Source organism: Ranitomeya variabilis, chromosome 2 (genome assembly GCF_051348905.1).
Source record: "Ranitomeya variabilis isolate aRanVar5 chromosome 2, aRanVar5.hap1, whole genome shotgun sequence".
NCBI classification, from domain to species: Eukaryota; Metazoa; Chordata; class Amphibia; order Anura; family Dendrobatidae; genus Ranitomeya; species Ranitomeya variabilis.
In genome coordinates, this window is record NC_135233.1 from 717454502 (window position 1) to 717469691 (window position 15190).

The 15190-nt window shown below is 44.7% G+C and overlaps 1 protein-coding gene across 1 annotated transcript in view; it reads right to left on the reverse strand.

Annotated features, from left to right (window-relative positions):
• Positions 1-15190, reverse strand: part of LOC143807685 (amine sulfotransferase-like) — a 225491-nt gene that overhangs the window by 113709 nt on the left and 96592 nt on the right. The window contains exon 2 of the mRNA XM_077289513.1: positions 12366-12540. Within this exon, the coding sequence (XP_077145628.1) occupies positions 12366-12534 (169 nt within the window). The 5' untranslated portion in view covers positions 12535-12540. The remainder of the gene's footprint in view (positions 1-12365; positions 12541-15190) is intronic.

The window sequence follows — 15190 nt, forward strand, 5'->3', positions numbered from 1 at the left end:
TTTCCAACATATGCAGCATAGAGTTCCAGCGCGTGGGGACATCACACAACAGTCGGTGAGCTGGAAGCTGAAAACACTGCTGAAGCACGACAAGCTGAAGCTGTAGCTGACTTTCTAAAATGGGCTGACAGATGGTGTACTTTCAAAAGTAGATCCGGTAGCTTCGGGTAGCTTTTAAGAAAACGTTGAACCACGAGGTTAAGCACATGAGCCAAGCAAGGTGCGTGTGTGAGCTCACCTTGCCTCAGAGCCACCACAAGGTTACGGCCATTGTCACACACGACCATGCTGGCTGTAGGTACAGTGGTGTCATCCAAACATCTGACTGCTCTTTCAGAGCTGTCCACAACTCTTCTGCATTGTGCGGTTTTTCACCTATGCAGATTAGCTTCAGCACAGCCTGCTGCTGCTTGACTGAGGCAGTGCTGCAGTGCTTTCAGCTTCTGACTGATGTGTTGATTTCAGAGATGGAGTATGAAGAGGAGGAGGAGGTGCAGGAGCTGTAGACTGTGGGGGCAACCCTGATTGACGTAGGGCCAGCAATCATCGGCATGGGGAGGATGCGTTCCATCTCAAGGTCCGACTGGGTCCTGGCTTCCACTATGTTAACCCAGTGAGATGTACCGTCCCTGCCCACAAGCACTTGCCAACGTATCCGTGGTTAGGTGGACTTTCCCTGTAACAGCATTGTTGAGGGCATGGGTAATGTTGTGGGACACATGCTGGTGTAATGCCAATACGACACAACGGGAGAAATAGTGGCAACTGGGGACCGAGTACCTTGGGATGGCCGCGGCCATCAGGTTGTGGAAAGCTTCCATCTCAATGAGCCTAAAAGGCATCATTTCTAGCGCAAGCAGAAGAGAAATATTAGAATTTAGGACTGTGGCCTGTGGGGCGTTGACTGGGTATTTCCACTTGCATTCCAAAGACTGGTTTATAGACAATTGAAGGCTGTGCTGGGACAAGGACGTGGACGGGCTTGATGATGGTGCTGCTTGACTGTGGGCCACAACAGGTGCAGGGGTAGAGGCACATGCACGTTGTACTGGGGATTGGCTTATCCGCAAAACAGTAGAAGAAGCAGTGGTGTGACCTGCAGGCAGTGGTCCTGGAGCCTTGGGTTCGGCCCACAAATTCGGATGCTTTGCTGCCATGTGCCTGATCATGCTGGTGGTGGTCAGGCTGGTAGTTTTGCTACCCCTGCTGATGCGCACATGGCAGGTGCTGCAAATGGCCTGTTTGGGATTATCGGCAGAGTATTTAAAAAATAACCAGACTCGGGAAGATCTCACATGTGGAATGGTAACTTCACTCATGTTGGTGTTACAGGGAACGGATGCACACCTTCTGTCTGTGGCCACCACACTGCTTCTTCCTGCCTGTTGGGGGGATATGTCTCCTTCTCCCTATGTGCTGCTGTCCCCGCTATGCATGTCCTCCTGCCAGGTTGGGGCACTCACTATGTTATCCAACACCTCATCTTCCACATTCGCACCCTGCTCCTCCTCCTGACTTTCTAGCAATTGTGTCTCATCATTGTCCACCTCTTGTGACACTTTCCCACCATCGCCTTAGGGTGACCGTGGCTGGTCAAAGTTTTGGGCAGCTCTACATATGATATCATCTGTCCCCACTTGAGGTTGACTGGCAAAGAGTCCGGAATTTTGAAATGGAAAACTGAACAGCTCTTCAGAGTGTCAAAGTGTGGGATCAGTTGTCTCAGGGCACTCGGCATGTGGGAAGGAGGATCAGGGTAAGGAATATCCTGGCCACACTCACGGCTACTCAGACTTGACCGTGTGGAAGACATGGTGTTGGTGGTGGTGGCTAAGTGACTGGAAGCATTATCCGCTATCCAACCAACAACTGTTTCACACTGCTCTGGCTTCAATAGTGGTGTGCTGCAGTCCCCTAGAAACTGGGACAGGAAGGTCGAGCGAGAAGATGTGGGTCTTTGTTGTTGTCCACTTTCACCTTGGCCATGGCCTCGTCCTCTGTCAGCACCATCATCATCACATCCACTTCCCCGTCCCTTGCCCTTTGCCTTGCCCCGTTTAAATGGACTACTGCACTATTTCAAATGCACAGCAAAAATATATTTATTATTAGCGAAATAATATCTGCTCAGTATGCCTGCAAATCTATTATCTTTGTAACCCAAACACCAGACAGGCCTCAGCCTGATCTAACAGACTGTATTCAATTTTTGGGGGCTTTTTGGTGAAGTAAATTTGTGCTAAATAGTGCTGTATTGAATTTGAGTGTGAGACAGCAAAAAAATAGGTACACCGGCTTACAATGCCCAAACTTGGAGCACACAGATATATGAGAGCTGTCACGGAAATACCACACTGTCTAATATGTGGCCTTTTTTTTTAAAGATGTAAAATACTGCTGTATTGAATTTTAAATCATATAAACTACTATAAATACTGCTGTATAGAATTAGAGTATCAGACAGCAAAAAAAAAGGTAGACCGGACTACAATGCTCAAACTTGGAGCACACAGATATATGAGGGCTGTCACGGAAATACCACACTGTCAAATATGTGGCATTTTATTTTTTGATGCTAAATAGAGCTGTATTGAAATTGAGTGTTAGACTGCAAAGAAATAGGTACACCGGCCTGCAATGCCCAAACTTGGAGCACACAGATATATGAGGGCTGTCACGGAAATACCACACTTTCAAATATGTGGCCTTTTTTTAAGATGCAAAATACTGCTGCACAGAATTAGAGTATCAGACAGCAAAAAAATAGGCACATCGGCCTACAATGCCCAAACTTGGAGTACGCAGATATATGAGGGCTGTCACGGAAATACCACACTGTCAAATATGTGGACTTTTTTTTTTAGATGCTAGATAGTGCTGTATTGAATTTGAGTGTTAGACAGAAAAAAAATAGGCACACCGGCCTACAATGCCCAAACTTGGAGCACACAGATATATGAGGGCTGTCACTGAAATACCACACTGTCTAATATGTGGCCTTTTTTTTTAAAGATGTAAAATACTGCTGTATTGAATTTTAAATCATATAAACTAAAAGGTGCACCATGAACACAAATACTAAAAACTCATCATAAAAATGTAGAATTTTATTAAATGACAAAAGATATATAAAATAAAATATAAAATACGTCAAATACCAGAGTTGGCCAGAAAGTGGCACCACAGGGCAAGAAATCAGCAAATCCCTCAAGAAAGTGATTGGAACAATGAAAAATAAGTTATAGTGAGGTAACTATAAAAATTAGAAATGTGAAAATAAAATGCAGTGAAAAAACATCAAAATTTATGTGAGGTAAAGTAAAATACCGTGAGTATGCTGTGGAGCCAACCTGTCCCTACGTACGTTTCGGCAGCAAGGTCTCTTATACTCGGGATGATGCTGTACTGTCAAGCCAATCACTGCACGACCACAACAAAGATGGCTGCGGCGTTTCATGGCACCCTGCACCCTGATTGGTTCTCTTAAGTCCGCCAAAAACGCTGGGTGGAAACACCAGTTACCGCTGAATAATCCCGGAAATGCTCGCTGCTCGCCGGGTGCATTTGGATAGCGCTGGGCAGGCCCACCTGATCTAATAGAATGGTGTCACTACTAGGCTTGCCTGGATGCTTTGCATCTCCATGGTGTGAACAGCGCCACATGCAAGTCTTTTATGTGCAGCAATGTGCCAAGCAGCCACTCCCTCCATTAATTTGGTAGGTTGTGAGTGGCTGCTTCATCGGTTATGCTGCACCTGTGTTTTTTTGTATCACATGGGTCCACTGCGTCCTGAGAGTGCATTTGTTTGGTGGCCTAGGCAGGTAAGCATCTCTGCCTTGTTTTGCTGTATTTTCTATTTTTGGAGGATCTTTGAATCCTCTTTTTGTGCTTTTGCTATTTAGAGTTAGGACTCATGAGCGTGGGGACCCTTGACGCGGGTCAGGAGCTTCCGTATTTTGGCCAAAATATTAACCAATACCTCACATAAAATTTTTTTTTATTTTTTTATGTGTTTTTTGCACTTTTTTTCCAGGGTGCAGTTGGGCCCATTTTTGTCTTGTAAACTGTGGTGTCTGTTCACATGGGGTGCATTTGGATAGCGCTGCGCAGGCCCGCCTGATCTAATAGAAGGGTGTCACTACTAGGCTTGCCTGGATGCTGTGCATCTCCATTGTGTGAACAGCGCCGCATACAAGTCTTTTATGTGCAGCAATGTGCCAGGCAGCCACCCCCTCCATTAATTTGGTAGGTTGTGAGTGGCTGCTTCATCGGTTATGCTGCACCTGTGTTTTTTCTATCACATGGGTCCACTGCATCCTGAGAGTGCATTTGTTTGGTGGCCTAGGCAGGTAAGCATCTCTGCCTTGTTTTGCTGTATTTTCGATATTTCAGTCTAGTTGGATTCTCAGGAGATGCAGATATACATTCCATGTCTTTAGTTAGATGGTGGAATTTTTGTATTTTCTGCTGTGGATATTTTTAGGGTTTTAATACTGACCGCTTAGTATTCTGTCCTATCCTTTCCTATTTAGCTAGCGTGGCCTCTTTTGCTAAATCCTGATTTCTGCCTGCGTGTGTCTTTCCTCTAATACTCACAGTCAATATTTGTGGGGGGCTGTCTATCCTTTGGGGTTCTGCTCTGAGGCAAGATAGAATTCCCATTTCCATCTATAGGGGTATTTAGTCCTCTGGCTGTGTCGAGGTGTCTAGGATGTGTTAGGTACACCCCACGGCTACTTCTAGTTGCGGTGTCAGTTTAGGGTTTGCGGTCAGTACAGGTTCCACCTACTCCTGAGAAAGTCTCATGCGGCTCCAAGGTCACCGGATCATAACAGTACAACTGGACAACAATGAGTTAAATGCATCTCAGAAGAAGGGAAGAAAGGTGTTGAGCCATTTTTTTTTCTGTAGCCTGCTTTATCTTTTTTCCCTCTTTTTCTCTGGGTGGCTGAGGAATCTTGTGCTAGCATGGATGTTCAGGGATTAGCTTCTCGTGTAGACCAGCTTGCTGCTAGGGTACAGGGTATTTCTGATTATATTGTTCAGACTCCAGTTTTAGAGCCTAAGATTCCTACTCCTGATTTTTTTTTTAGGGACAGGTCCAAATTTTTGAGTTTTAAAAACAACTGTAAACTGTTTTTTGCTCTGAGACCTCGATCCTCTGGTGATTCCATTCAGAAGGTTAAAATTGTCATCTCCCTGCTGCGTGGCGATCCTCAGGATTGGGCATTTTCCCTGGAATCTGGGAATCCGGCCTTGCTTAATGTAGACGCCTTTTTTCAGGCTTTAGGATTATTATATGATGAACCAAATTCTGTGGATCAAGCGTAGAAGACCTTCTTGACCCTGTCTCAGGTATTGTCAGAAATTTAGAAAATGGTCTGTGTTGACTAAATGGAATGATGATGCTTTGGCGGCAATTTTCAGAAAGGGTCTTTCTGAATCCGTTAAAGATGTTATGGTGGGGTTTCCCACGCCTTTTGGTCTGAGCGATTCTATGTCTCTGGCCATTCAGATTGATCGGCGCTTGCGGGAGCGAAGAACTGTGCACGCTGTGGCGTTGTCCTCAGAGCAGATGCCTGAGCCAATGCAGTGTGATAGGATTCTGTCTAGAACGGAACAACAAGGATTCAGACATCGGAATAGGTTGTGTTTTTATTGTGGCGATGCTTCTCATGTCATTTCAGTCTGCCCTAAGCATACAAAGAGGATCACTAGTTAATTTACCATCAGTACTGTACAATCTAAATTTCTGTTATCTGTGTCCTTGATCTGCTCATTGTCATCATTTTCTGTCATGGCGTTTGTGGATTCAGGCGCCGCCTTGAACTTAATGGACTTTGAGTTTGCTAGGCGTTGTGGTTTTCCCTTGCAGTCTTTGCAGAACCCTATTCCTTTAAGGGGCATTGATGCTACACCTTTGGCTAAAAATAAGCCCCAGTTCTGGATACAGGTGACCATGTGCATGGCGCCAGCCCATCAGGAAGATTGTCGATTTCTGGTGTTGCATAATTTGCATGATGCTATCGTGCTGGGTTTTCCGTGGTTGCAGGTACATAATCCTGTGTTGGATTGGAAGTCTATGTCTGTGACTAGTTGGGGATGTCAGGGGGTTCATAATGACGTTCCTTTGATGTCAATCTCCTCTTCTTCCTCTTCTGAAATTCCAGAGTTTTTATCTGATTTTCAGGATGTATTCGATGAGCCCAAGTCCAGTTCCCTTCCACCGCATAGGGACTGTGATTGTGCGATTGATTTGATTCCAGGCTGTAAGTTTCCTAAGGGCCGACTTTTCAACCTGTCTGTGCCTGAACATACCGCCATGCGGAGTTATGTTAAGGAGTCTTTGGAGAAAGGGCATATTTGGCCATCTTCTTCACCGTTGGGAGCGGGATTTTTTTTGTTGCTAAGAACGATGGCTTCTTGAGACCCTGTATTGATTATCTCCTCTTGAATAAGATCACGGTCAAGTTTCAATACCCTTTACCTCTGCTTTCCGATTTGTTTGCTAGGATTAAGGGAGCTAGTTGGTTTACTAAGATTGACCTTCGGGGGGCATATAATCTTGTTTGTATTAAGCAGGGTGATGAATGGAAAACTGCGTTTAATATGCCCGAAGGCCATTTTGAATACCTTGTGATGCCATTCGGGCTCTCTAATGCTCCATCTGTTTTTCAGTCCTTCATGCACGATATCTTCCGGACTTATCTTGATAAATTCATGATTGTATATTTGGATGACATTTTATTTTTTTCCGATGATTGGGAGTCTCATGTGGAACAGGTCAGGAAGGTATTTCAGATCCTTCGTGATAATGCTTTGTTTGTGAAGGGGTCTAAGAGTCTCTTTGGAGTGCAGAAGGTTTCTTTTTTGGGCTTCATTTTTTCTCCCTCATCTATAGAGATGGATCCGGTTAAGGTTCAGGCCATTCATGATTGGATTTAACCCACATCCGTGAAGAGCGTTTAGAAATTTTTGGGCTTTGCTAATTTTTATCGCCGTTTCATTGCTAACTTCTCCAGTGTGGTTAAACCCTTGACCGATTTGACGAAGAAAGGCGCTGATGTGACGAATTGGTCCTCTGCGGCTGTCTCTGCCTTTCAGGAGCTTAAACGCCGATTTACTTCTGCCCCGGTGTTGCGTCAACCAGATGTTTCTCTTCCGTTTCAGGTTGAGGTTGACGATTCTGAGATTGGGGCAGGGGCCGTTTTGTCACAGAGGGATCCTGTTGGTTCCTTGATGAAACCGTGTGCCTTCTTTTACCCGTACGTTTTCGCCTGCTGAACGCAATTATGATGTCGGCAATCAGGAGTTGTTGGCTATGAAGTGGGCGTTTGAGGAGTGGCGACATTGGCTTGAGGGAGCTAAGCACCGTATTGTGGTCTTGACCGATCATAAAAATCTGATTTACCTCGAGTCTGCCAGACGGCTGAATCCTAGACAGGCTCGATGGTCCTTGTTTTTTTCCCATTTTGATTTTGTGGTCTCGTATCTTCCGGGTTCTAAGAATATTAAGGCTGATGCCCTCTCTAGGAGTTTTTTGCCTGATTCTCCTGAGGTCCTTGAACCGGTCGGCATTCTGAAAGAAGGGGTGGTCCTTTCTGCCATTTCCCCTGATTTACGACGGGTTCTTCAGGAATTTCAGGCTTACAAACCTGACCGCTGTCCAGTGGGGAAACTGTTTGTTCCTGATAGATGGACTAGTAGAGTGATTTCTGAGGTTCATTGTTCTGTGTTGGCTGGCCATCCTGGTATTTTTGGTACCAGAGATTTGGTTGGTAGGTCCTTTTGGTGGCCTTCTTTGTCACGTGATGTGCGTTCTTTTGTGCAGTCCTGTGGGACTTGTGCGCAGGCCAAGCCTTGTTGTTCCCATGCTAGTGGGTTGCTTTTGCCTTTGCCGGTCCCTGAGAAGCCCTGGACGCATATTTCTATGGATTTTATTTCTGATCTTCCGGTTTCTCAGAGGATGTCGGTTATCTGGGTTGTTTGTGACCGGTTCTCTAAGATGGTTAATTTGGTGCCTTTGCCTAAATTGCCTTCCTCTTCTGATTTGGTTCCGTTGTTTTTTCAGCATGTGGTTCGTTTGCATGGTATTTCGGAGAATATTGTGTCCGACAGAGGTTCCCAGTTTGTTTCTAGGTTTTGGCGGGCCTTTTGTGCTAGGCTGGGCATTGATTTGTCTTTTTCTTCTGCATTTCATCCTCAGACAAATGGCCAGACCGAGCGAACTAATCAGACTTTGGAAACCTATTTGAGATGCTTTGTGTCTGCTGATCAGGATGATTGGGTGGCTTTCTTGCCATTGGCCGAGTTTGCCCTTAATAATCGGGCTAGTTCGGCTACCTTGGTTTCGCCCTTCTTTTGTAATTTTGGTTTTCATCCTCGTTTTTCTTCAGGGCAGGTTGAGCCTTCTGACTGTCCTGGTGTGGATTCTGTGGTTGACAGGTTGCAGCAGATTTGGGCTTATGTGGTGGATAATTTGGTGTTGTCTCAGGAGGAGGCTCAACATTTTGCTAACCGTCGTCGGTGTGTTGGTTCCCGGCTTCGGGTTGGGGATCTGGTCTGGTTGTCTTCCCATCATGTTCCTAAGAAGGTTTCTTCCCCTAAGTTTAAGCCTCGGTTTATTGGTCCTTATAGGATTTCTGAGATTATTAATCCGGTGTCTTTTCGATTGGCCCTTCCGGCCTCTTTTGCTATCCATAATGTCTTCCATAGATCTTTATTGCGGAAATATGTGGTGCCCGTTGTTCCCTCTGTTGATCCTCCGGCCCCTGTGTTGGTTGATGGGGAGTTGGAGTATGTGGTTGAGAAGATTTTGGATTCTCGCTTTTCGAGGCGGAGGCTTCAGTACCTTGTCAAATGGAAGGGTTATGGCCAGGAGGATAATTCTTGGGTTTTTGCCTCTGATGTCCATGCTGCTGATTTGGTCCGTGCCTTTCATCTGGCTCATCTTGATCGGCCTGGAGGCTCTGGTGAGGGTTCGGTGACCCCTCTTCAAGGGGGGGTACTGTTGTGAATTCTGCTCTTGGGTTCCCTCCGGTGGTTGTTGGTGGTAGTGCAGTTGTCCCTGAGTTGCAATCCTGGGCAGGTGTCCCTGCTGATTGCAGCTCTGACTGGGGTATTTAGGTGTGCAGGATTCATTAGCCCTTGCCAGTTGTCCATTGTTCTTGGAGGTTTTGCATCTCTGTCTGGTTCCTCCTGCCCTGCTGCCAAATCAGCAAAGATAAGTGTCTGGTTTCTGTTTCTGCAGCACACATGCTGTGTGCTTTACAATTCAGTGCTATTCATTGTTTTTTGTCCAGCTTAGACTGTGTTTGGATTTTTCAGTCTAGTTGGATTCTCAGGAGATGCAGATATACATTCCATGTCTTTAGTTAGATGGTGGAATTTTTGTATTTTCTGCTGTGGATATTTTTAGGGTTTTAATACTGACCGCTTAGTATTCTGTCCTATCCTTTCCTATTTAGCTAGCGTGGCCTCTTTTGCTAAATCCTGATTTCTGCCTTCGTGTGTCTTTCCTCTAATACTCACAGTCAATATTTGTGGGGGGCCGGATCATAACAGATGGGCCCACAGCTCCACTATATACAGTATAATGCTGAAGAATCTCCACTATAGAAAGTATAATGCCCCCAGAGCCCCTCTATTTACAGTAATAGCTCCCCTATGCACATTATAATGCCTTCACAGTCCCCTTATGCACAATATGGTGGGCCCACATCTCTCTTATACACAGTATGATCAGCCCACAGCTCAGGAACATACCCAGTTCCCCTATACATAGAATTATATCTCCACTGCTCCCCCAAAACACAGTATAATAGTTAATAGTGTTGTAACACAGTGCGTCGCCCGCACTGAGAGGACCACTGCCAGGAGGAAATTAAATTTATTCCTCCCGACAGCCTTGCTCTTCCAGTCATGGGTTGGTGTTGGCAAGGTTTCAGTAACAGCTCTGTGTGTAGAGAGCGGCAGCTGTAACCGTGCTCCATCACTGACTGACAGCTGGCTCAGCACTGGTAGGTACGCTACTTGTGCCCTATAAACAATAATGCTTCTTAAGTGCCCACTTAACATTTAATAATGTCCCCTGAGTACGGTAATAATGGCCCCAGCATTGCTGATATCAGCAGGCGGTCAGGTGACAACTCTTTCGGCTTCTCTCAATTCTCTTCTATTCATAGAAGCTGAACCTTTGTAGGTGACACATGCACATAGCAAATATGTAGCCGCATGACCGCCTGATAAGGCCAGTGATATTGAAACATGAAACACTGGAGAAGCCAGAAGGTCACGGAGCGGCAGCGAGAACAGATGAAAACGCTGGAAGGTGTGTATCAACAGGGGGAAGGGAATTTGTATTTTAAGCACCACTCCAGAGAAATAACAAAAAAATGTTGGAGTGGTGCTTTGAATGTGATGCAGCTTATAGAAACTATATGGGGGCTTGTTATACTAACACTGGTTAAAGACCTGGCTGGTCAGTATAAAAAGTCCCCTGACCTCCCAATGTCCAGCCTAACAGACATCAACTATTACATGTGACGGAGTGCATATAATCTCATAACAAAACAGTTTAATAAGCAGCCTCCCCAGTGCCCTGTCCCACCTCCCCCACAATACCCCCATGGTCTCACATTCATCCATTACTAGAAAAAAAACATTTATATATGCTGGGAATCAAAATATAACTTAGTGAACATATATCCCCTTAAAAAAAGAATTTTTATTATAAATATTAAAAATACACCACCCAGTGCTTTTTGGCAAAAAAATGCCTACAAATATCAAAGACCAAGGTCTAGCGCATACCCTGCAATAGCCTGTTCTGTCACCTGCCTGGCTGTGGAGGTTGGCACCCTATTAGCGATTTTTTGGCGCCCCCACTCACCGTGGACTACCCCTCACTGCCCTGAGTCACCCTATACTGCAGGTGTGAAAACAATAATGCATAAGAACAGAAATGAAGGAAGCAAAAAAATGGTCAAAAAAACCCCCAAAAAACACAATATAATGAAATTAGCAAAAAAGAGGCAGAAACAGGATGATTGTTATGACCTTTTCAGAATCCCACCCCTTTCATAAGTCAGTATTGCTGGATACTACTGATTTGCAATGGGTATGCTGCCAGATATGCCACAAAAAATATATATTATTACTTCAGCATCAATGACTATAGCCTATACCACACATATTCATGAGTATGTGTGGTATAGGCTATAGTGATTGATGCTGAAGTAATAATATATATTTTTTGTGGCATATCTGGCAGCATACCCATTGCAAATCAGTAGTATCCAGCAATACTGACTTATTAAAGGGGCGGGATTCTGAAAAGGTCATAACAATCATCCTGTTTCTGCCTCTTTTTTGCTAATTTCATTATATTGTGTTTTTTTGGGGGGGTTTTTGACCATTTTTTTGCTTCCTTCATTTCTGTTCTTATGCATTATTGTTTTCACACCTGCAGTATAGGGTGACTCAGGGCAGTGAGGGGTAGTCCACGGTGAGTGGGGGCGCCAAAAAATCGCTAATAGGGTGCCAACCTCCACAGCCAGGCAGGTGACAGAACAGGCTATTGCAGGGTATGCGCTAGACCTTGGTCTTTGATATTTGTAGGCATTTTTTTGCCAAAAAGCACTGGGTGGTGTATTTTTAATATTTATAATAAAAATTCTCACATTCATCCCCCAGAGCCCTGTCCCCCCTCCAAAGAATTGCTGAGAATACAATGAGAGCAGCAGGTCTATTACCCCTCCACAAAGAGAGAAATTTAGTCTAAGAAGAGGTTTCACAGGTACCCATTCAGATGAAGACGTTTATTCTCAGCGAGGAAAGGAAAGTCTAGGACCTGGTATACGAGAGATGCCCTAATGTGGCTACCAGGTACACATAAATTGGTCATTTTTATGCGCTAAACGCTCCCATTTTCTCATATTTCTAGTGCAGTAATGCAGTTCAACTTTCAAATTTCATGTTTGCATATTTTAGCTCTACAGTGTGCTGCCTTATTCCTAGAGTTATACTCAGAATGTGAATTACTTTAGCTGGCAATAATGTTAGTGGTTATTTAAAATTTTATAAAAGTAAAATTGTATGGATTTAACCCTTTTTCTGCAAGCTCTTTCAATTTGTTCTGTTGTTTTCTGATGGCCTTCATTAAATATTAGATTTTTCTGTGTCCAAATTGTGCCTGCAGAATAGCATTTATTAATTAATTAATATTTTAACATGTAAACTATATTAATTTCTTTTCAGCTTTTTACTATGAATATATACTTTATAAAAGATTACCTTTAACAAACTAATCCAAGAAATTAGTTTTTTTACACCATTGGGAAAAAATATCAAACAATGTCCGTACCTGATTTTGGGAAAGTGATTAGAAACACATCACCATCTCTAATTTCCATATGCTCGATATCATCTATGACTTTAGGTGATGTCAAACTGCTCACAAAGTATATGCCTTTATGTTTAAAGTACATAGTATTCAAGACTTCTTCGAGTGCATCTCGGTCCATTGTTGCCATCTACAACTAAAAAATATGATATCTTTAGGCAAACGTGTTTTCTCTGTTCAGATGGAAGCAATTTCTTTCTTGAGCTCAGTAGGTTATGCTGATTTATAAATAACCGATTTCACCTTTTAAACTTTTTGAAACAATTTGATAGTGTTCTGCCCATCAATTCTCAAATTGCAGACTCATTGCAGAAAGATCTATTCAGAGACATAGCTAGGGTTTTGATTCGGGGGGAGAAGGGGGCAAAACTTCTGAGTGGACCCCTAACCAGTTAACCTTGATTACAACTCGATGACACCCCCTAATAGTGGAGGAGAACCTCAGCAGATGACCGCGCTGTTACTGAAAATAATCTCTATAAAAAGGCCAACATGGATATTACCGCCATATGGTCATTGGTAGAATACCAGTCCTACGGAACATATAAGTGATTATGTGGCGCCCCAGGGTCCTGGTGGTCACAGTAGCATTGTTTTCCTCACAGAGAGAGTGATGTTACTGGAGACAACAACGCCGCAGCACCAGGCCCTGCAACCAGCGTTCCAGACCCCAGCAGTGGCGGAGCAGACTGGCACCGGAGGGACCACATCTGAAGCAGGTATGAGCAACAACCCTGCTTCAGTTACCGATCCCGCTCCAGCGACTGCTACTGACTTCGCTCCAGTGACTGACCTTACCGCAGGCCCTGACTGTGCCACTCTGCAGACCGACAAGTCACTGGTAGTTCAGCTCCCAGTACCATCAACCTTCCAACATGGTTGGGGCCATGACAACATCCCCTGGTACCAGGACTCTGGTTTGAAGAAACAGCAATTCCTGGCCCAGCAAGCATAAGAGAAAGTAAATGAGAAAAGTGACGTGACTGTAAATAGTTAAAAGTTTGCCCATTGATGCTAACAGTTTAAAAATGACTGCTACCGTTTAACAGTTAAATAAACCTAACCAGGTTTCTATTTAAAGGGGTCCCTCATTTAAAGAGAACCTCTGTTTGCAGAGTTCATCCGTTTAAAGAACATTTGAATCCTGGACGGTGAATGGTTCACAAACTGTCTTGTAAATAGTTTGCACCTTCTTAAAGGTGCTTTCTACTGGTTTTACAAATTTTTTTTAAAAAGACTGCTTCTAACATTTCCGTGAAAGTTGCTTTGCTTTCCAGAGACCTGAAGAAAAACCCGTCTGGCGCAGCAGGATTCCAGGTCTGGATACAAGCCTTATAGCCCGCCTAAGGGCCAACATTGGAGGTTAATGACGGGTCCCTCGCTTCGTTGCTGCTGTTGCAAAGTTAATGTGTTATGGACCTGGTGGTTAGGTGCACCCGGAATGACCTGATAGTATACACGGAATCGGGACTAGCTCTGGGGAAGTGGGAACTCTGCTGACCGCAAACCCTACTCCTATCACACCACTAGAAATAGCCGTGGAGCGTGCCTGACTCTGCCTAGACGCCTCTTCACAGCCTAAGAGCTAACTACCCCTAAAGATAGGAAACAAAGCCTCACCTTGCCTCAGAGAAATTCCCCAAAGGTAAAGGCAGCCCCCCACAAGTATTAACTGTGAGTTAAGAGGAATATACAAACACAGGAATGAAATAGGTTTCAGCAAAGGAGGCCAGTCTAACTAAACAGATTGAGGATAGGAAAGAGATCTTTGCGGTCAACACAAAAAACTACAAATAACCTCACAGAGTGTGCAAAAAGACCCCCGCACCGACTCACGGTGCGGTGGTGCCACTCTGCACCCCCAGAGCTTCCAACTAGCAAGGAAATATCATGGTTGCAAGCTGGACTAGAATTTTAGCAAGAAAACAATGAGCAAAAAATAAACAAGCAGGAACTTAGCTTCTGCTGGAATAGACAGGTCCTCAGAAAGGTCCCAGAGAGATCTGAACCAATGCTAAGACATCGACAGCTGGCATACACTAACGATCTGAGTGGAGTTAAATAGAGAAGCCAGTCTAGCAACAAATGAGGAGCAGGTGAGGAAAGCACCTCAATGGCTAGTAGCTCCACTCACAGCCACCAGAGGGAGTTCACAGACAGAACTCGCCGAAGTACCATTCATAACCACAGGAGGGAGTTTGAAAATGGAACTCACAACTAGGGTTGAGCGAAACGGGTCGGCCATTTTCAGAAGTCGCCGACTTTTGGCAAAGTCGGGTTTCATGAAACCCGACCCGACCCCTGTGTGGGGTCGGCCATGAGGTCGGCGATCTTCTGAATCTGGTATCGGAATTCCGATACCGAGTTCCGATATGTTTGCGATATCGGAAATCAGTATCGGAATCCACATTTAAGTGTAAAATAAAGAATTAAAATAAAAAATATTGATATACTCACCTCTCCGACGCAGCCTGGACATCGCCGCTGGTAACCGGCATCTTCCGTTCCTAAGAATGGCGCTTGAAAGACCTTTCGATGACATCACGGCTTGTGATTGGTCGCGGCCGCCCACGTGACCGCTCAGCGACCAATCACAAGCCGTGACGTAATTCTCAGGTCCTAAATTCCTCATTCTAGGAATTTAGGACATGAGAATTACGTCACGGCTTGTGATTGGTCGCTGAGCGGTCACGTGGGCTGCCGCGACCAATCGCAAGCCGTGACGTCATCTAAGGCCCTTCACGCGCTCATTCTTAAGAAGGAATCCTGCCGGAAAGAAGCAGGGC